Genomic DNA, 21788 nt, shown 5'->3' with positions numbered 1-21788 from the left:
ATTTTCAGACAATTGTCATGGCGTCTTGGTAATTTTGCTGCATGGCTCTTGGGCTTCCAATGAAAGTGGACGGTAAAATTACTGGTGTCCCAGCTTTTAGCCCTTGGTGTAATGTAGCATTATGGATGTGATCCATAACACCAGCATAACTGTCGACACGTAGTGCCTTTTCATTTTGTTTTATATATTCGATCCTGTCGGATTCAATTTTGATGTAACTGTCAACGATAAATTGTTGCGTCAACTTCCCAGCATTTAAAAGGGGAATGAACTCATCACGAATGGCATGCCTGCATGCATAGTATTGCAGCAGGGTGATTTTTTCTTGTCGATCTTGATCCACTGGTATGGATGGTAGATGAATGTCACCAATTCCTTGATGTTGCACACTTAGGGCAATTGGAGTTGTCAAATTTATTGTCCATCCACTGTCCCCATATGGGAATAGAAGTGGATATGTCATTGCATCACACTTTCTGTGAAGAAAGCTGATTTGAACAGTTTGGTTTTCAGTTTTGAGGTAAACTCTGATGTTCCTATTAAATGGGGGTTCACCCATTGCATTTTGATAAATTATAGCTACTTCATTGCACCTTGGTGCATTGTAGCGCCTCTGGTCATCGTTGTAGTCATTTATAATTGACATTGTTATTTCGAGTGGATCACGATTTTCTAATTCAGCAATCCTTTCTTCCTCTATTTCAAATTCCCTCATCATTGTGAAGGCTCCTGCGAGTGGGTTAATTGCTTTCATTTTCTCTCCAAGAGATGAAAGCAGTGCTGGGAGGCACTTTTTATTTGCTTGACTTCTTGTACTTAATGCTTCTTCACTGTCCAAGATATAAATCTGGGCAAACTTGGGAGTGCTACCCACAGCGGGATGCAATGGGGCAGTTCTGTGGTAAATGTGTCCATGAATTTGAAAACTGTATGGACCATGCCCAGGAGGTGGCGCTACTTGTGCTCCCATTGATGCCAAAGCAAGCGAGCTATTGTATTGCCTTATATTAGCCATAAAGTTATTGGAGTGCTGATGCTCTCCTTTCATCAACTTGACTAATTGATCATCCATACGAATGGGATGTAATTGGATGCGCCCTCTCTTGAAGCAGGAAGAGAATGTTTTCTCCTGCGCCATTTCGTCTTTGAAATTTTTAGATTGGCAGAACTGACATCGAAATGTCAGTTAGCCAGCATAGTGCTCTTCAATAACGTGTCTCATCAATTTGATTGAGAAGTCCTCTAGCGGCAAATGTAACTTGCCGTCATCGAGTGGCTCTTGCATTTTGGACACGTTTTCTATCTTGTTCTCTTTTTAGTGAAATATGTGTATCACTTTGTGCATTGCGTGTTGCTCGTTGTCGTGCAGCATTAGATGCTGTACGTGATTCAGTTACTTCATTCGTTTCTCTTGCTCTGGCCACCCTCTCTCAGGCTGCATCAGCAGTTCTTCGACAATTTTGTTCATCTTCTGTTTCATTAAGACGCAGGTTACACATCCGTATGTGATTCGCTTCTCTACGTGCAGCAGCGTGCTCGATTTGATCCATCTTTGCAATCTTGCCTCACACTGTTGCCTCACAGGCTAACATTCAAAAAAGGCTTACTGTATGTCTTAATTCGCCACCAGGGAGAGCTTCTCTCCTTACGCCCAACTGTGGATGACTCATTGTGCACAGACACACGGACACGTCCAAATTAGGTATATTGATATGGTCAAGATGAATCCAGAAAAGAAATAGTAATGATGACTGAACAGAGGCTTTCCTTTGTATAAGGAATGATGTAAAAAATAGCCAAAAATTCAAATAGAATAAAACAGACTGTAATAATAATAATATCCAGAGAGGCAGAAATGACAGATGGAGCTGAACATAGACAGATAAAGATGCACCCATACAAGATGTAAAGGTTCACAGCATCTGCAAGGGCATTCAGATACCGGCAGGCTGGTAACATGACGAAGAGTCTGATTATCAAAATGATTGACAAGAAACAAATGTACAATAAGTAGAGAATACAATACATTTTCCTTACCTTCTGCAAACCAGAAACCAGCACATTACGGCCCAGGAAAGGAATAAAAGAGCAACCAAAATGATGGATGCTATGGATGCTCGTGGAAGTTTTCCAGAATCTGAAGACATAAAAGTTGCATAAAGATATTGGTTTAATAGGATATTCAATTGAGAATTTTTTTTTTTTTGAAAAGTCAAAAAATTAATTCTGGAAACCATTTAGCATTCGCCTAATGAAACCCACAAATTATTGCTGCTTTTATAACGAGATATAAATATTTTATTTAACAGCCTTCGCTTTTAATCATGAGAAACATTTACAAAAAGAACATTTTATGATGGCCCTAATGTGTTACAGTCCCAACAAAATTGCTGCTGTAAAACATCGCATCTAACAAAATAGGATGTGTTGTGCTCTTTTTCCCCAATAGCAAAATAATGATGGAAATTTTTTGTGACATTTCAGTAGTCACCGTGCAGCACAATTATTCTAATAATCACCTATTTGCAAAGTGAAAGGAGCATTTAGTCCATGACCCGAGAGATTAAAAACTGATCTTGGTTTAAGCGATATATTGAGGAGTAGAAGAATATTAACCATCTCCCAATGAGAACAGACCAGCCATTAACAGACAAGAAAGGAAATGAGAACATTTTAAAGAAGCTTCTTTTGGACTTCGTAGCGTGACCTGTCCATCATTTTCCATGCATGTACAGTGTGCGTTGGAAAAAAATGGCAGCAGCACAAATATATTCTTTGCCAAACTAGACTCCTTACTATACCCAGACTTTTTTGTGCAACTACAAAGAAATTATGAATTTCTTAATTCCCTTAGTGCTTCCCATTCATGGTCCCCAGACAGAATGATGTGTTCCTATCCCAATATAATGAGAGAAGGCATGTTTGCCTCACAGAATGATGTCTTCTCAATATGACACCCCCACAATGGCGTCTCCACACAGTTGATTTCCTCTATAAGCTGCCCACGTAAAATATAATGCCCAATACTGCCCCTCAAACGGTATGATGCTTCCCTACACAGTATGATGGCTCAAAATCACCTCACACAAACAGTATTATGCCTCATAGTGCTGTCACGTAGTAGAACACCCCACAGGTCTTCCATATATTATAATAGCCCTACAGAGCTTGTCACATATGATGGCCCAACATTGCCCTTTATTCATTATAATGCTTCCATAATGTCACATAACACATTGTCGTGCCTCCACAGTGCCTCCTCACATAGTATTTCTATGAAGCTATGATGGCTCGCACACGACAAATTTGGAAGTGACGGTGCTAGTGAAAGGAGCACAAAGTTCCGAATATACTAGATATGAAGATCACTGCACACGTACAAGTTGAAGGTATGCTTAGGGTGGAAATTTTATTTATAGTGGTTTTTTGGAGAAAGCGACTGGTAAGCGTTGACGTTTCGGCTAGTATATAGCCTTGGTCACAACGTCGCTAAAATATGAAGAGTCTCTCTTGATTTGAGAAATGGTGATGTAGAGCAAGGAAATTTATTATCCCTGACAATTTGGTTGATTGTCATATATCATAGGATATTCTTTGCCAATGGTTGGTAGGAATGAGGATGGCAAATCTGTGCCAGGGGCCCTGGTGGTATGTATGAAGGCTTGTTTGTCCAATGATGTGGCGTCCAGACCCCAGTGGGCGTAGTACTACAAGGCCCAGTGTTTGTCCGGCAATAAATCCATAGGTGGCGCAGCGGTGTGAGGCTGACACTCCCGTGTCTAAGCTGAGACTGGCGCTGGGTGACTGTGCGCGCTTCTAATCATACAGCGCTGCGAGGTCATGTGACCGGAAGTAATGGAGACGCCGGCGCTTGCGCTGTTTAAGCTGCAGGCCGGCAAAGTTTGTGTGTTGTCATGGGGATCGAGTGGGTAAACCACTACTCAGACATCAGAATGTGAGTATGTAGTGTTTTTTTTTTTTACTTTTACAATGGTAACCAGGGTAAATATCGGGTTACTAAGCACGGCCCTGCGCTTAGTAACCCGATGTTTACCCTGGTTACAAGTGAACACATCGCTGGATCGGCGTCACACACGCCGATCCAGCGATGACAGTGGGTGATCAGCGATGAAATAAAGTTCTGGACTTCTAGCTCCGACCAGCGATATCACAGCGGGATCCAGATCGCTGCTGCGTGTCAAACACAATGAGATCGCTATCCAGGATGCTGCAACGTCACGGATCGCTGTCGTTCTCGTTGGAAGTTGCTCAGTGTGAAGGTACCATGAAGTAGGGGGACATCAACTGTACATTGTCCAGGCCTATACCATCAGGAAGGTAGACCTAATTTGTCCATTACCCTAGACTACTATCACGGATATCATTAATAGCTCCACTGTTCTCAAGTAGTAATTAAAAGAGGTTGTCCAAGATTAAATGCAATCATCGCTGTCCATAGAATATCATGTTATTGGCAGCATATCCCCATTTGTATGGGATGTTGAGCTGCTAACAGTGATAGTTTTTAGACCAGCTTAAAAATAATCGTATCTGACAAACAAGAGTTTTGCTCATTCGTCGGGGTGATTTGTCTGAATATTGGTTCATCTAAATGGGCCATTACTAGGATTTGTGTTTATCGATTTTCCGCTGTCTATGTCTAGTGTATCCCATAGTCCAAAAATGGAGTAGCTATTTATGTTAAAGATCTTTTTTCTATGTATTGTAAATTGAATACTACTGATAATGGTATACAAACAGTTACATAAAAAAAATTACATTTAGCGAATTTCATCCAAAGCATTCAAAAATTGTAAACTTTAAAAAACTAAATTTTAAATAATCAAAGTGGATTAAACATTGTGCAGCCCCATGAATACATTATGAGTAATAGCAGTAACAGAAGATAAACAGACGTTAACACTAATGCTAAATTTATAAGGGAGAGAGACTTTCTGATTTAAAATCTTTGCCATTTTTCTCATGAATGAAGCTGAAGAAAGCTAAGACTGTGCAGTACACAAAAGATTCCTTTTTAATAGCTACCGTATTTCCCTTTTAATACATGGCGTGGCTCACAGACAGAGAAATGATGAACACAGAATTGATTGCTCTGGAGATCTCCATCTCCTGCCACGAGCTCTACGTTCTACATCATTGATATACTCAGCTTCCCATCTCATTGATGTTACTAAACTTTGATTTTGTCATTGAATTTCTAGCTGGCTATAGGCGATCTCTTCCATTGATCAGCATAAAACAGATATTATATGTGGAGCAGAGATAAAACTATAATTATTTTATCTTCTAACAATTCTATTCCAAGATTCTCCTCTTCTAATTGAATCCTGGGTGGAAGAATTAAATGTAGTGTGTAATTTATTAACTTGAGACGTTAACTATAATTGGATTGCTGCAAGTATCTGTTTACATACATTGATAACACGAACAGTACAAGGGACCAAATGCAACATTTTCGTAACCTCTTCATCTCCTGATAATTCTTTATTCTTCATTACACTGGGGCTTATACAATAAATTGCATCAGTAATATGCTTATAAACAGTGTACAACTGTTCATGCTCATGTAATAGCGCCTCTCACCCCCACACACCTCACCCTTCTTGGCGAAGTGTTCAAAAGAGAGAGAGGAAAAAGTTGCTGCCAGACATGTCTGTCAGTGGCTTATCTTGTCCGAAAACAAAACTTTAGGCATTTGAACTTACAAAAGCCCAATCCTTCTCTCCTGTTCTAGGTCTCATGAAAAAGTAGTGGGGGAGACCATCATAGCAGATGTTGTCTACCCTTTCTGGAGCCAAGCTCACGAAGAAGCAGTGGGGAAAAACATAATAGATGGTGTCGACCCTTTTTGGAACTAAACTCATGAAGAAGCAATGGAAGAGAACATTATAGCAGATGGTGTCTACCACTTCTGGAGCTAAACTTCTGAAGAATCATTGTGGCAAAATACCATAGCATATGGTGTCCATCTTTTCTGGAGCCAAGCTCATGAAGAATCAATGGAATAGAACATCATAAAGCAGTTGAAGAAGCTATAGGGGGGAACATCATTGCAGATGGTGGCCACAAACTTCTGGAGCTAAGCTCATGAAGAAACAAATGGGGAGAGCATCATCGCAGATGGTGTCCACCACTTCTGTAACCAAGTTCACAAAATCAGTAATTATCTGGATGCCACTGCCATGTCTAAACAAATGGATGGAGATTGAATATTATTGCTGGCAATCAGTTCTGATTAAGGTTCAATTTTAGGACCGAAATGTTAACAACTAATTAGATTGCCATTAAAGAATTTGTTTCATTCACTGCAATTTTAGTTCCAAATTCCTTACTTAAATACATTAAATGGTTACCAGACGGTTGGCCATAGACATGATATCTTTCTTTGTAGAACTCTGGCAAACATTTGTTGAGATTTACTTACAATCACCTTATGGTTCTTTTACACAGGCAGTGATACTGCCCATAATGACTGCTGATTGGGGTTGAGCGAAACGGGTCGTTCATTTTCATAAGTCGCCGACTTTTGGCAAAGTCGGCGTCTCATGAAACCCGATCCGATCCCAGTGTGGGTCGGCCACGTGGAACGCGAACTTGGCGCCAAAGTCGCGTTTCGAATGACGCCTTCCCCGCCATTTTTTTTGAGCCAATTAATTGTGGGCAGCGTGATGACATAGGTTCCGGCTCCTGCGGCATCATAGTGCTATGTTACGTTTTCGGACGTAGTAATTTCCGGAGTCAAAAAATAACATATGCCTTGCACGGAGGAGAGAGAGAGAGAGAGAGAGAGAGAGAGAGAGAGAGAGAGAGAGAGAGAGAGAATAAAAAAAATAATTTCGTTGACATACATTGGGTTTCGTGTTCCGGGTCCGGAACCCGACTTTACAGTAGAATCGGCCGATTCCATACGATCCGACATCCGAGAAGGTCGGGTTTCACAAAACCCACCTCGATCCTAAAAAAGCTAAGGTCGCTCAACCCTACTGCTGATTAATGATATGGGAAGCTGATTAGTGCTCACTTCCTTTAATTATCATGTACCCATATTAGATATTTGTGATAATTTGCTCCCATCACTTCTAGTATTGTCAGCAGCACATCCACTGCTTATTCAAGTGGAATGCAATGAACAAGTGATCAATATGTAATGAAAGACAAATGCAGTTTCTCATTTATCGAATAAAAGAAATCTGACACCAGGTATTTGCTACCCCATTTGAAAGCAGAATAATATAGAAACAGAGAACCCGACTCCAGTGATGAGTTACTTACTGGGCTGCTTGCTGTAGTTTTGATAAAATCACTGTTATATCTTCTGGTTCTCTGAATGTTGAGCTCTGTATAAACCCGCCCACACCACAGATTGAAAGCTTTTAGTGTACACTGTGCATAGGCAAAAAGCTGCCAATCAGTGATGGTGTCAGTTTAGATGCAAAAAAAAACCTGGTGACAGATTCCCTTTAATTGCTGGGAAGTTTACATTGCTAAATTATTAGGTACGAGGTCTTCCTTTTATGTAAAGGTTCCTTAAAGGAGAAGCCCACAAATAAGACTTATTTTTAAAAGAGTTAAGACTGGTTTAAAAAAAAAACCGAAGAGCTATTCTCTGTCACTAATCTCAGGCAGCTGCAGTTTCGATGCTTACCTTATTCTTGGTGGTATTTACTTTCTGGTCCTATTTTGACTTACCTGAAATAGCAGAAAATGCCTACTTATCTCATTAAATAGGTGGTCTTAAACTAACATTTATTTTAATCCTCAATTATACATTGAGGATTTATATAAATAATAATTAAATAATACATTTATTTAATGTAATAATCTAATCTCTTTTATAACATGCTATAGTTAAAAATCCCATATCAATTCCTCACTACGGTATCTAACTTCTGTATTTATTTTTGTTACCTAATTCCTTTTTTCTTACACTTCATTTGAGAACCCCCGTTGCCTACAGGGATACTCAAATAAGATTTCATCAGGGGCCAGAGACTGTCATCACTGCCGCAGCCTCTGCCTACACCCTGAATCAAGAGTCATCAGGGCTGTCTGTTTCAGAGGCTGAGCTTGTCCCTGCTCTACTGAGCAAGCATCTGTTGTCAATTAAGACGTATGCTCGATAGGATCTTGTCACTGTGCAATATTCTTTTTAATACACACAGTGACAGTGCGCTCCCTCTACGGCTCTGATGAGAAGTGATGAGCCAACAACAGAGCGCACTGTCAGTGCGCATTGTAGCGAAAATTACCAGCAGCAGAAACTAACCTTGCTGCTTCAAGTGAGTATATTAGAAAAGAGATTAAATTATTAAATTAAATAGACGGACATGAAAGTTTAGCCACTTAATGACCGTGAACACGTCTTTTTACTGACCTGAGATATAAGAGAATAGCATCCCCATATAGGTGACTATCCAGCAGCTGTCGGTTGCACGCTATAGCTGACAACTTGCTGCATTAGCCACGATCAGTGTTGGCACAGTCAATATCTGTTTAACCCCTTAGATTCTGCTGTCAAAAGTGATTACATCATAAAAATGGTTAACAGAGTATGGGGGCTTCCTCCTTATCCCCATCGGCACCCTGAGATCATGATTGTGTGGTCCTCATGTTTACCATAGCAATTCATGGCCATATAGCGGCCTTAGAGTCTCCCGGCTACAGCGGCCCGTTCAGAAGGTAGAAACATTTAGGTGGTAGAAATACACTTTTTAATTTCTGTTATGCCATTAAATCCTGAAAAGCACCTGAAGGGTTAATAAACTACCTGACAGCACTTTTCAATATGTTAGGGGGTGCCAATTTTAAAATGGTATCACTTTTGGGGGATTTCCAATATATAGGACCCCTAAAGTCACTTCAAACCTGGATAGTTCCCTAAAAAAATAAATGTTGTACACTTGCTTGAAAAAAAAAAAATGGACTGTTACATTTTTAAACTTCCTAAAATGCTAACAAAATAAAATCGCATTTTACAAAAGGTGCTGATGTAAATCAGACATGAGGGAAATGTTATTTAATAATGTTTTTCTGTGGTATGACTATCTGGATAAAAGGGATAATCATTCAAAGATTGAAAATGCCACATTTTTTTACATTTTTGTCAAATTGTGATTTTTTTTTATAAATAAATACAAAACATATTGACCAAAATTTACCATTATCATAGATTATAATGTGTCACCAAAAAAAAAAAAAAAAATCTAAAAATCACTGGGAACTGTTGAAGAATTCTAGAGTAATTATCACATAAAGGGACACTGGTCAGATTTTTAAAAAAAATTGGCCTGGTCACTAAGGGGTTAAAATAAATGTTAGTTTCGGACTATCCATTTCATGGCCATATCGGTCACTGGCTGCAATTTTTGATGTGTTGATATCAGTGCCTATCAGCCATATCCTCCTTCTTCTCCTCTCGCTTCCTCAAACTCAATGTGGACAAATCTGAACTCATCATCTTTCCTCCATCCCATAGATCTTCTTTACCTGACCTATCTATCGCAATCAATGACATCATGCTTTCCCCCGTACCGGAAGTCCGCTGCCTCTGAGTAACCTTCGACTCTGCCCTGTCCTTCAAACCGCACATCCAAGCTCTTTCCACCTCCTGTAGCCTCCAGCTCAAAAATATCTCCAGAATCCATCCTTTCCTCAACCGTCAATCTACTAAAATGCTTGTGCATGCCCTCATCATCTCCTGCCTTGACTACTGCAACATCCTTTTCTGCGGCCTCCCTGCTAACACCCTTGCACCTCTCCAGTCCATCCTTAACTGTGCTGCCCGATTAATCCATCTCTCTCCTCGTTACTCCTCCGCTTCCCCCCTCTGCAAATCTCTTCACTGGCTCCCATTCCATCAGTGTATCCAGTTCAAATTACTAATACTGACCTACAAAGCCATCCATAACCTGTCTCCTCCATATATCTCTGAACTAATCTCCCGATATCTTCCCTCACGTAATCTCCGGTCCTCCCAAGACCCCCTACTCTCCTCCACACTTAAGGTACCGTCACACTAGGCGATATCGCCAGCAATCCGTGACGTTGCAGCGACCTGGATGGCGATATCGCTGTATTTGACACGCAGCAGCGATCTGGATCCCGCTGTGAAATTGCTGGTCGCTGCTAGAAGGTCTGCACATTATTTGGTCGCTAGGTCGCCGTGTATCGCCGTGTTTGACAGCAAAAGCGACGATACCAGCGATATTTTACACTGGTAACCAGGGTAAACATCGGGTTACTAAGCGCAGGGCCGCGCTTAGTAACCCGATGTTTACCCTGGTTACCAGCGTAAAAGTTAAAAAAACAAACAGTACATACTCACCTGCGCGTCCCCCAGCCTCTGCTTCCTGACACTAAAGCGCCGGCCCTAAACTGAAAGTGAAAGCAACAGCGGTGACGTCACCGCTCTGCTGTTAGGGCCGGAGCTCAGTCAGCGTCAGGATGCAGAGGCTGGGGGACGCGCAGGTGAGCATGTACTGTTTGTTTTTTTAACTTTTACGCTGGTAACCAGGGTAAACATCGGGTTACTAAGCGCGGCCCTGCGCTTAGCAACCCGATGTTTACCCTGGTTACCCGGGGACCTCGGCATCGCTGGTCGCTGGAGAGCGGTCTGTGTGACAGCTCTCCAGCGACCACACAGCGACGCTGCAGCGATCGGCATTGCTGTCGCTATCGCTGCAGCGTCGCTTAGTGTGACGGTACCTTTATTCGCTCCTCATCCAATCGCCTCCAAGACTTCTCCCGAATATCCCCCCATCCTCTGGAATTCTCTGCCCCAACACGTCTGACTATCAACCACATTCGGATCCTTCAGACGGAACCTGAAAACCCATCTCTTCAGAAAAGCCTACAGCCTGCACTGACCCCGCTGCCTCCCCATCACTACCGAAGCTACTGCCTCACCAACACCGGAGCTCCTGCAACCCTCAACCTACTGTCTCCTTCACCATAATCCTGTAGAATGTAAGCCTGCAAAGGGCAGGGTCCTCGCCCCTCTGTATCAGTCTGTAATTGTTAGTTTGCTTAATGTAAGTGATATCTGTAACTTGTATGTAACCCCTTCTCATGTACAGCACCATGGAATCAATGGTGCTATATAAATAAATAATAAAAATAAATAATAATAATACGGAGCCAAAAATGTCAGATCCTTCCATGAGCATGATTCACACCGTCACTTTTCAAGGGAACAGGAGTCCCGTGGTCCCTTTGTGAAAAGAGGGCCAACATGATCGCTAGACCACTGGAGAAATAGACTGGTAATCATCGAGCATGCGCATCATTCACTTCGAGGGCTCGATACTCCCATTCTCATGACCATTGGTGGTTCCAATAGTCAGATCAACAGTTCATTCGTAATGTGGGTAGATGATATTAGTTGTTCGTGGATAACCCCTTTCTTTTTATATCCACACTAATCAAAAATAGTGTGATATATTTTACTTTTGTATAATGAGATCACATGATGGTATTTATCTGTTTATCAATCAATACCTAAAGGCACTAATACGCTGATAAGCAAACAGTTACTGCTAGCACTAATCTTTAATCACCACAAGGCACATTTCTGGATGACACTCAAGAAACAGATGCACCATTTGGCAAATTGTTTTCTATAAACAGAGATCTTAATTAAAACCTAAAGATGGAACGGTTGGCACTTGGTGAGAAAGTATTTCCTAGAGACCATGCCGCATTTGAGAATAAGGAAATGATATTTTATTTTATGAGCTCGTTGACATTTATTCTTGGCACAATCCACTATGATTAACTAGAGACTACCGAAGCCTCTTAAGTGAGTATTTTTAATGGAGAACAGAGATGCCCGAGATGCCCGAGATCCCAGTGCAAGTCAATAATGAAGAGAATGTACTGTATTACCTACGCAGGTCCTGTTATCTTCAGCACGTTCATAAGGATCTGTGCACAAACATTCATAGCTGCCCAGTGTGTTCCTACATGAAGCAGAAGCATGACATGGCGGAGTCAGCCGATCGGAACATTCATCGATATCTAGGGAAAAGATACAATAGTGCTATCGGTGACTGACAACATTAAATATTTCCTGACTTTTACTTGCCATAAAACCAAATAAAAATTATTCAGTGTTAATTATCTTGCAATATGACAAAATTGTGTCCCTTCCCGTAGTTAGGCAGAGTAATTGATGAAAAGGATAAGGACGTTTTTAATCCCTTAAAGACCGGATGATTTTCCTCTTTTCCTCCCCCTTCTTCCAAGAGCCCTAACTTCTTTTTATTTTTCCACAGATGTATCAGTATGAAGGTTTGTTTTTGCAGGATTGGGTTTTAGTTTTGAATAACACCATTTATTTTAAAATGCAATATAGTGGAAAAATGGGAAAAAAATGCCAAGTTTTTATGGTGTTCATTGTCCATTAAAAGTAAATTAGCAATAATATTCTCCAGATCAGTAGGATTATGCCAGTTTCAAACTTTCAAACTTACATGGTTTTTTTTTGGTAATTAAAAAAATTTCATAAATTCAAAAATAAAATGCTACTCCCGTCGCCATTTCAAGACTTGTTACGTTTACATTTTTTGGCTGACGGAGCTGTGTGACCGCTTTGTTTCTGGAGAGTTCGATCACTTTCAGAAACTATAAAACCACAGTTCCGTCATTTCAATTTTTTTCTTTATTGTTTTTACTGATTGAGTTAATACATTTTACATTTTAACAATTTTTTTATATCTTTATTTTTAATATAATTAAATCATTTTTCTTATTTTTACTTATTGCTTATTTGCAGTATGTTGTAAAAATTAATATATTGTAAAAAATTAGTCTCTTATGAATGTTAGCTGCAAGCTGGTGTTCATAGGAGCACTTTGATAGAAAGTACTGGGGTCTTCAGCAAACCTTCGACTGCCATGACAACCCACTGACAGTCTACAATCGAAAAGCAGACCGGTTGATGTGTGCATTGAACAGGTCCAGCTCCTCACACTATAAATTCTGCTATCAAAGATTGACTCCTGAGCCAAATTTCATTTATCCAGATGCAGCGTGCATCGTTAATGGCATGGCCCCCTAGCCCCTACTATGACCATTTTACAGCACAAAAGTTCTTGTCCCCTTTGACTTAGATGAATCCATGGTCATGCTCCGGTCAAGTTCTGGTAACCGAACAAACTTTGGACTAAAGTTCGACCAAACCCACCAAACCTGAACTTTCACTCATCCCTAGTTATAAAGAATAAACAGTCAAGGATGTAACTGTCATGGTTGCACGGGATGCGAGGGGCAGGAGAAGAGACGTACTATTTACCACTGGAGATGCATCCATGGATGCACCGCCTGCTAAAAACTATTGTGGGGGTACATGTGGGGGTTGCCTGGTTGCTAGGGAATCCCCACATGTACTCAGCCTGGCTAACAGATGTAAATCATTGAGCTGCGGCAAGAAAAACTAAATCTCCGAGCACTAAAAAATACTCGGAGGACCCCCGAGCGTGCTGGAGAAATCTCGAGTAACGAGTATATTCGATCATCACTACTAAAGATCTTAGGGTCTGAAATGCGTCTCCCAGTGTGAACTCCCCCTATGGGGTTAGTGGCTTCTATGTTGTTATAATGGATTTTAAGAATTTTCAATGAACATTCATTTTATGGAATTTCTGGAGCTGGATCCTTTTTACTTCACTCAAGTCTTACTTGAGTATATCACTGGTGCATTACACCGAGTCTGTTACTGCTCCTATCTCGTCTCGCTCTCACCCAATCAATTGAGTCTATGCATTATTCACAGACTACTACTCCCATGTTCTATCTTCTGCATTGCAGTTGTATACCACGCTCTGTCTGAAGTAGTTGTCAAATGTTTTAGCCCATTCCCTCACCATCTTTGTGGGCACATAATTGGAACGCAGTGCATGGCCTGGCTGGCAGCAGGTGTGACAGCTTTATGTTTTTCCATGCAGCGGTCACTCTCGGGTCAGGAGAGCTGCCACTTCCAGGTTTATTAATGCAGTGAGCAGCATCAGAAGAAAGGTGACAGAGAGAAGAATGCGTGCAGACACTGTGTGCACTGGCGGCTACACAAATGACGGCAGCAGTCAGACAGTGCTCACTCTGGGAAGTTGGAGGGAGGAAAGGAACCAAATATGCAAATAAGGAGGTTTAGTTGGGCATCATACTCTTGGTCATGCCAAAAGTGCACTAAATCCTCAATTGCATATGAAAAAGTTATTACTGAATAGCAGTCCCATGTTTATTTTTATTACATGTGTGTCTATGTGCATGTATTGTAATATAATGTGAGAGTATTAATATACTCACCCACTGATGCTTTCTCCTGTGTCCAGTGCTGTTCTGCTTCCCTTCTGAGTGCCGTCACTGCCATTGCGACTAGCCGGCTCATTTGATGCTCTATGTAGGAGTCAACAGTCTTTTTACAATGACAGCCTATGGAGCCTTGTTCTGATGCTCTATAGACTTATGGGTGACACAGGGTGCAGGGTGACCTGGAGAGACTATACTGCAGTGACGTCACAGAGAGGAGGAGCAGAACAGCGCTGGACACCGGAGAGAACAGCAGTGGGTGAGAATATTTTTACACTCGCACTACATTACATACACATACACCCACATTTAATTAAGAAAAATATACATGGGAGTGCTTCCTTAAAATGCATTTTGGGGATGACATACTCCCTTTAAAATAGTCAAACCGGTTAAAGATTCTCTTTAAAATGCATCAGATTTATGAATGGATCATGCTGTTTGATAAATTTGTCTAATTTTAAGACCGTCTAGTATACACTATCTATAAGTTGACTGTGTCCCAGAAATTTGTCACAATTTTGGTGCATTTTTGGCACATGGGCCCCAATGCATCAAAGTATATAAAAAAAAAACTTTGAAAAGCACAACGCTAACTTGCACAAAAATTTAGCTAATTTTGGCATTTACACATCAGTTTTAGGCAGCTCCTCCAAGATGGACACAACTGTGGCATGGTTAGGCCTGCCATCAAATTCATCAATAGTGGCAGCATTTCCGACACCATTCCTTCAGGCTCTGACTGGAGTTATATTTCTGGTGGTTGTAGGATGTTTCGCCCCCAGCAGTTCGCCCCCGAGTACATTTCAGCCACGCACATTTCGTCCCCAGCATTTGGCCCCCAGGACGATACTTACCTGTCGCAGCTGCAGCTCTTTGGGTCACAGAGTGCAGTCTAGCGGTTCCCCATGACGTCAGATGGAGACAGTTGATTTAACATGTCACAAAAGTGCAGCACTCTGTACAGTACTTTGGTGACATGTGGATTGATGACGGACGGGAATTCATGAACCACAAGGACAAACGGGCGAAACATCCAAACACAAAATTCTGGGGGAAAAACAGGGTACAAGGGCGAAATGTACCCGGGGGGCAAACTGCTGGAGATGAACCGCTGGGGGGCGATCTGCTGGGGGGCGATCTGCTGGGGGGTGAAACATCCAAATCCCATTTCTGGCAGGGTGCATGCCTCTGGCAAAATAGGCCAAGTTCATTAAGTGGCTGGCTCGTGCATCTTATTCATGCACGCCACACATTAAGACTGGCATACTAAAAATTGGTCTTAATAAATTTGGGCCATGGTGATTCATGTTAACTAATGCCCCTTTCTAGCAGACCACTTCCATTTTTGTGAGCTTATGATCCCTTTATTGTATGGTGCGAATCATGAAAGACTGTATTTTGGTGAAATGTATTTCTTCTGCATTTAACTTTATAAACATGTCCCATTGTGATAAGAGTTGAAAAAACCCAAAGATACATGTTTTTAGGAGATTAATAAGGGACTTTTGTTTCAAAGATATTAGGTCACACATTTATTTACAGTGATGTCCGTGCAGCAGAGGCGTAGCTAAGGGTTCAGCTCAGGGGGGGCGAACCTTCTGAGTGGGCCCCTAACCCTTGATTACAACTATGGTGGCACACTTTAATCATGGGTATAGGGGGAACCTCAGTAGATGATCCTGCTGTAATCGAAAAAGTATAATGGCCCCCGCTTTAGCCCCCACGTTGTATCTTTCTTGGATCCTGGACTCTGTCCCTTTCTGTGGGCTGCAAATTGCAGAAAATAAAAGCAACCAGTAAATGCGTATAGAGTCCATCATATGGGAATAGGTCCCTGAATGAAACCAGGTAACCCTAAGGGCATGTGTCCACGTTCAGGATTGCATCAGGATTTGGTCAGGATTTTTCATCAGTATTTGTAAGCCAAAACCAGGAGTGGGTGATAAATGCAGAAGTGGAGCATATGTTTCTGTTATACTTTTCCTCTAATTGTTCCACTCCTGGTTTTGGCTTACACATACTGATGAAAAATCCTGACCAAATCCTGATGCAATCCTGAACGTGGACATACCCTAAGGGTATGACTCCACGGTACGGATGGGCGCTAAGCCCCGCCCCCTTTCTGGGACGCGATCATACCGGATGTGTTAACTCTTCACATCCGGGATGATCGCTCTGTCCCATAGGGCCCTGTGATATGCCTTGCGGGGACGCTGCGTCCCCGCAAGGTGTACGGGCATGCTGCGATCTGAAAAGACGCGCAGCATGTCCGTAGTCGCAGGGCCGCCGCGTGCGGGTTTCCATGCATAGTGGAGACGGGATTTCATCAAATCCCCTTCACTATGCTGGAACATCTGGACGCTGCTTGTTTGACGCTGCAGCGCTGCGCAGCGTCAAACAAGCAGCGTTTCCTGACCGTGGAAACATACCCTTAAGAGGTGAATGGAAAGCAAGAGGAAAGCAGAAGAAAGGGGGGGGGGGGGGAGGTAAAATATCACACAATGAAAGAAGAAAGTGCGCCGTACTGTATGTCATCTCTTCTTTTTTTCCCTTCTCCCCATTTGCGGGCCATGTTATTCAGACTGAGTATACATATGCATCTATATGTGATTGTAATTATCTATACTCACCTACTGACTGTTCCCATTTTTATTCTATTTGGTTTTTCATCATATATATTTATACTCAACTTTATGGGGATTTTTATGATGTTTGTTACCTTGTATTACCTGATATGAGATGATACACACTGGACTGATAGGACCCTGACCCCAGCTGCAGGACCACATTACAAGAGATAGAGAGAGACTGAGAGACAGACAGAGAGAGATAGACAGAGAGACTGAGACAGAGAGAGCGAGACCTAGACTGAGACAGAGAGACTGAGAGAGACAGACAAAGAGACACTGAAGAGAGACTGACAGAGACGGAGAGAGACTGACAGAGAGACAGACAGAGATTGAGAGACAGAATGAGAGACAGAGAGACTGACAGAGACTGAGAGCGAGACAGAGAGTGAGACAGAGACAAACAGAGTGAGACAAAGACTGAGCCAGAGAGAGACTGCCAGAGAGTGACAGAGAGAGACTGACAGAGACCGAGACTGACAGAGAGACACAGAGAGAGCGCTAGACAAAGACTGAGACAGAGAGACAGAGACTGACAGAGAGACTGAGAGAGTGACAGAGTGACTGACCCTGAGAGACAGAGACTCAGAGAGACTGAGAGAGAGCGAGACAGAGCGAGACAGAGACAGAGCGAGACAGAGAGAGCGAGACAGACAGAGAGCGAGATAGAGTGAGCGAGACAGAGTGAGCAAGACAGAGACTGAGAGAGAGACAGAGAGAGAGCGAGACAGAGTGAGACAGAGAGCGAGCGAGACAGAGCGAGCGAGACAGAGCGAGCGAGACAGAGTGAGAGCGAGACAGAGAGTGAGCGAGACAGAGAGCGAGCGAGACAGAGCGAGCGAGACAGAGCGAGCGAGACAGAGAGTGAGAGCGAGACAGAGCGAGACAGAGTGAGTGAGACAGAGAGTGAGCGAGACAGAGAGCGAGCGAGACAGAGAGCGAGCGAGACAGAGCGAGCGAGACAGAGAGTGAGAGCGAGACAGAGTGAGAGGGAGACAGAGTGAGAGGGAGACAGAGAGCAAGACTGACAGAGGGAGAGAGACAGAGCGAGACAGAGCAAGACAGAGAGCGAGACTGACAGAGAGCGAGAGAGACAGAGAGCGAGACAGAGAGAGACTGACAGAGAGACACTGACAGAGACAGAGCAAAACGGATGCAAGAAATCTCAGGGACTTGTCAGGACTCAGGAGGGGAGCAGTGTCCTGCCTCTTCCTCACTGCACAGTGCAGTCACCTCCAGCCCCCTGCAGCTTGAGCTCCTACGTCGTCCTGTCTCCTGTCCTGCTCCTCTGTGCAGGGCTCAGAGAGGGGAAGAAGCAGCGTCCTGAAGTCTCTTCAGCTGCAGCCACCACACAGCCGGCTATGTGTGCTGTCTGCAGTATGCTGGAGGCAGCAGGTACAGTGCCGGCACCCAGCGTCCCCAGGTACATGCTCCTCTACAGGACAGACCGCGGCAGTGCAGGGAGATTCTGTCCCTGCTCTGCTGCAGAGGCTAGCTCAACTATATTGGCGTGCAAGTAGGCTAATATAGTTAAGGGTAGCGTAGCTCCAGGTGGGCCCCCTCTGAGCTCGGGGCCCGGGGCGACCGCACCCTCTGCCCCCCTGGTAGCTACGCTACTGCCGTGCAGTGATGTAGCAGCACAGATCAGTACCTGTTATCCTCTGTATTGTGGATTTTATGTGGTGCAAAAAGTAGCAGTAAAGGAACTGATGAGGGAGCTCATCTCATAATTGAAATTGAAGGAAGCTGTCAGTGTGGCAGGGCAGGGCATAAAAACTCTTCCAAAAAATCAATGCACTGAAATTTTTAACCTGTAATGTGCTGAAGGATAGAAAAAGTGCAAGAGAATGATGCTATGGTTTAACTGAAAGCATTTTTGTGTTTATCATTACTCTTTACAAAATAATAGTGATTAGCGAACATGCTTGGAAAAAGTGTTAACACTTAGGCTGGAGTCACACACAACGTATAAAAATACGGTCCCTTTTAGATGGCCGAGATACGCAGAAAATTTCCTGAACAGTGATCCGTATTCAATGTAATGATGTGTTTTTTCTCCAAAAATTATCCGTGTGTCATCCGTATGGCATCCGTACAGCGAGATTTTCTCGCCGGCTTGCAAAATGGACATAGAATGGATCCATGACCTCAAATATTCGTAAAAACATATATACAGTCTATATATATACATATATATATATATACATATATATGTCATTGAGACACATATATACACATATATAGTATATATATATATATATATATATATATATATATATATATATATATTTTTTTTTTAATACAGCGCTAGATAGCAGAAAGGCCAGTAATTCAATTGCCGGCTTTTGCTCTCTCCTTCCCAAACCCGACAGGATATGAGACATGGTTTACATACAGTAAACCATTTCATATCCCTTATTTTTTTACATATTCCAGTCACTACTAATGTCAGTAGAGTGTGTGTGCAAAATTTGGCGGCTCTAGCTGTTAAAATAAAGGGTTAAATCGGGGAAAAAACAGGCGTGGGCTCCCGTGCAATTTTCTCCGCCAGAGTGGTAAAGCCAGTGACTGACGGCAGATATTAATAGCCTAGAGAGGGTCCATGGTTATTGGCCCCCCTGGCTAAAAACATCTGCCCCCAGCCACCCCAAAAAAGGCAGATCTGTAAGATGCGCCTATTCTGGCACTTGGCCACTCTCTTCCCACTCCCGAGTAGCGGTGGGATATGGGGTAATAAAGGGTTAATGTCACCGTGCTATTGTAAGGTGATATTAAGCCAGGTTAATAATGGAGAGGTGTCAATAAGACACCTATCCATTATTAGTCCATTACTAATAAAGGGTTAAAAAACACACACACATTAGAAAAAAAGTATTTTAATGAAATAAAGACACATGGTGTTGTAATAGTTTATTAAACGCTCAATCCAATTGAAGACCTTTGTCACCTGAAACAAAGTTAAAATAAAAAAACAACAATATCCCATACCTCTCCGGCGTTACAGTCAAGTCCCACGATGTAAATCCATCAGAAGGGGTTAAATAATTTTACAAGCAGAAGCCTGCTAATGCAGCTGTGCTCCTGCCTGTAAAAAGTGGGGAATAAATTGAAAGCAGGGGAACGTAGCTACCTAGACTTGCGGTGCTGCGCCCCCTGCTGGTATAAACTCATATGAACTCGAGCGTGAGAAAATATTCAGAAAAATTCCCCCAGTGGCTTTTTCTTAGTAGTTTTCCCCTCACTAAGATTAAAATGGCTTGAGGACCCAAAAAAACAAAACAAAAACCCACAGAATTTCTGTTGAGGTTTTAGGATCAATGCCTTCATTTATTATGCAGCAAAAAATGCATTAGAAAGCTATATGTGAACATGCTCTGAAACTTGATGTATATTTTAATCAATGCCTTAGGGTATGTGCACACGTTGCAGATTTGCCTGTGCATTTTTCTGCACTGAATCCGCATCTCTTGGCAGATAACGCAGGTGCATTTTTATGCTTTTTTTATGCGTTTGTGGATGCATTTTTGAAAGCTAAATAAAGATGTATTATTGAACAAAAAAAATTTGTGGTCATTTATTGCCCAACCTCCTCTTTTACATTTGTCCAGCCCACACTCCATTACACACAGATAGACAGATAGATAGATAGATATAAATATAGATAGATAGATCTGTAGATAGATAGAAGGAATGAGATGGATAGATAGATTTATAGATAGATAATATCTATCGATCTATATATATATATATATATATATATATATATATATCATCTATCTCATTCCTTCTATCTTTCCTCTATCTATCTATCTATCTATCTATCTATCTATCTATCTATCTATCTATCTATCTGTCTATCTATCTATCCCATTCCTTCTATCTATAGATAGATAGAATGAGATAGATGGATAGATCTACATATAGATATATCTATAGATACATATATCTATCCATGCATATATCTATAGATAGATATATGAATAGATAGATCTATCTATGGAAAGATGTAGATAGATATATGGATAGTTAGATAGATATATGGATAGATATATCTATGTATGTATAGAAAAAAGGGAAAAAAATGGCGTGGGCTCCCTCGCAATTTTCTGCGCCAGAGGGGGAAAGCCGACTGCCGGAGCCGATATTTGTAGCCTGGGAGGGGGGTTAATACCCATGTCCCCTTCCCAGGCTATGAATATCAGCCTGCAGCTGTCTGCGTCGCCTTTACTGGCAATTAAAATAGGGGAACCCCCCCCAAAAAATGACATGGGGTCCCTCTATCTTTTATAGCCAGAAAGGCTATGCAGACAGCTGCGGGCTGATATTCATAGCCTAGAGAGGGGCCATGGATATTTTCCCCTGGCTACAAATACCAGCCCCCAGCAATGGTGCATCTGTAAGATGCGCCAATTACGGCACTTAGCCCCTCTCTTCCCACTCCCCTGTAGCGGGGATATGGGGTAATAAGGGGTTAATGTCATCTTGTAAGGTGACATTAAGCCCAGTTAATAATGGAGAGCCGTCAATAAGACGCCTATCCATTACTAATCCTATAGTAGTGAAAGAGTTAAAAACAAAATACACAGCCAGAAAAAAAGTATTTTAATATTCTTAATTTTACCATAATTACAAAGCAAGCCTAATTCCTGCGATGCCCTTGATCGCCTGCAAAAAATTAAAAATAATAAACCAACCGTATACTCCCTTTCCACCATAATCCAATTATTAATGAATGTCACACGACAATCTCCCCTAGAGAACAGTGACATCTGGTGACAATTCACTGTTCTATAGGGGAGATCGTCATGGGACATTGGGCCTCTATTGCGCCTA

The 21788-nt window shown here is 42.1% G+C and overlaps 1 protein-coding gene across 1 annotated transcript in view; it reads right to left on the bottom strand.

The window, feature by feature from the left end:
* The window catches only part of TPO (thyroid peroxidase), a 201959-nt gene that overhangs the window by 10155 nt on the left and 170016 nt on the right, over window positions 1-21788 (bottom strand). The window contains exons 14-15 of the mRNA XM_077281780.1: window positions 11905-12036; window positions 2038-2137 (exon numbers count right to left, since the gene is read on the bottom strand). Of these exons, the coding sequence (XP_077137895.1) occupies window positions 2038-2137; window positions 11905-12036 (232 nt within the window). The remainder of the gene's footprint in view (window positions 1-2037; window positions 2138-11904; window positions 12037-21788) is intronic.

The sequence above is a fragment of the Ranitomeya variabilis genome, chromosome 2 (genome assembly GCF_051348905.1).
Source record: "Ranitomeya variabilis isolate aRanVar5 chromosome 2, aRanVar5.hap1, whole genome shotgun sequence".
In the NCBI taxonomy this organism is placed as follows: Eukaryota; Metazoa; Chordata; class Amphibia; order Anura; family Dendrobatidae; genus Ranitomeya; species Ranitomeya variabilis.
The sequence above is the reverse complement of the archived record's forward strand: the minus strand, read 5'-3'. Positions and strand labels throughout refer to the sequence as shown.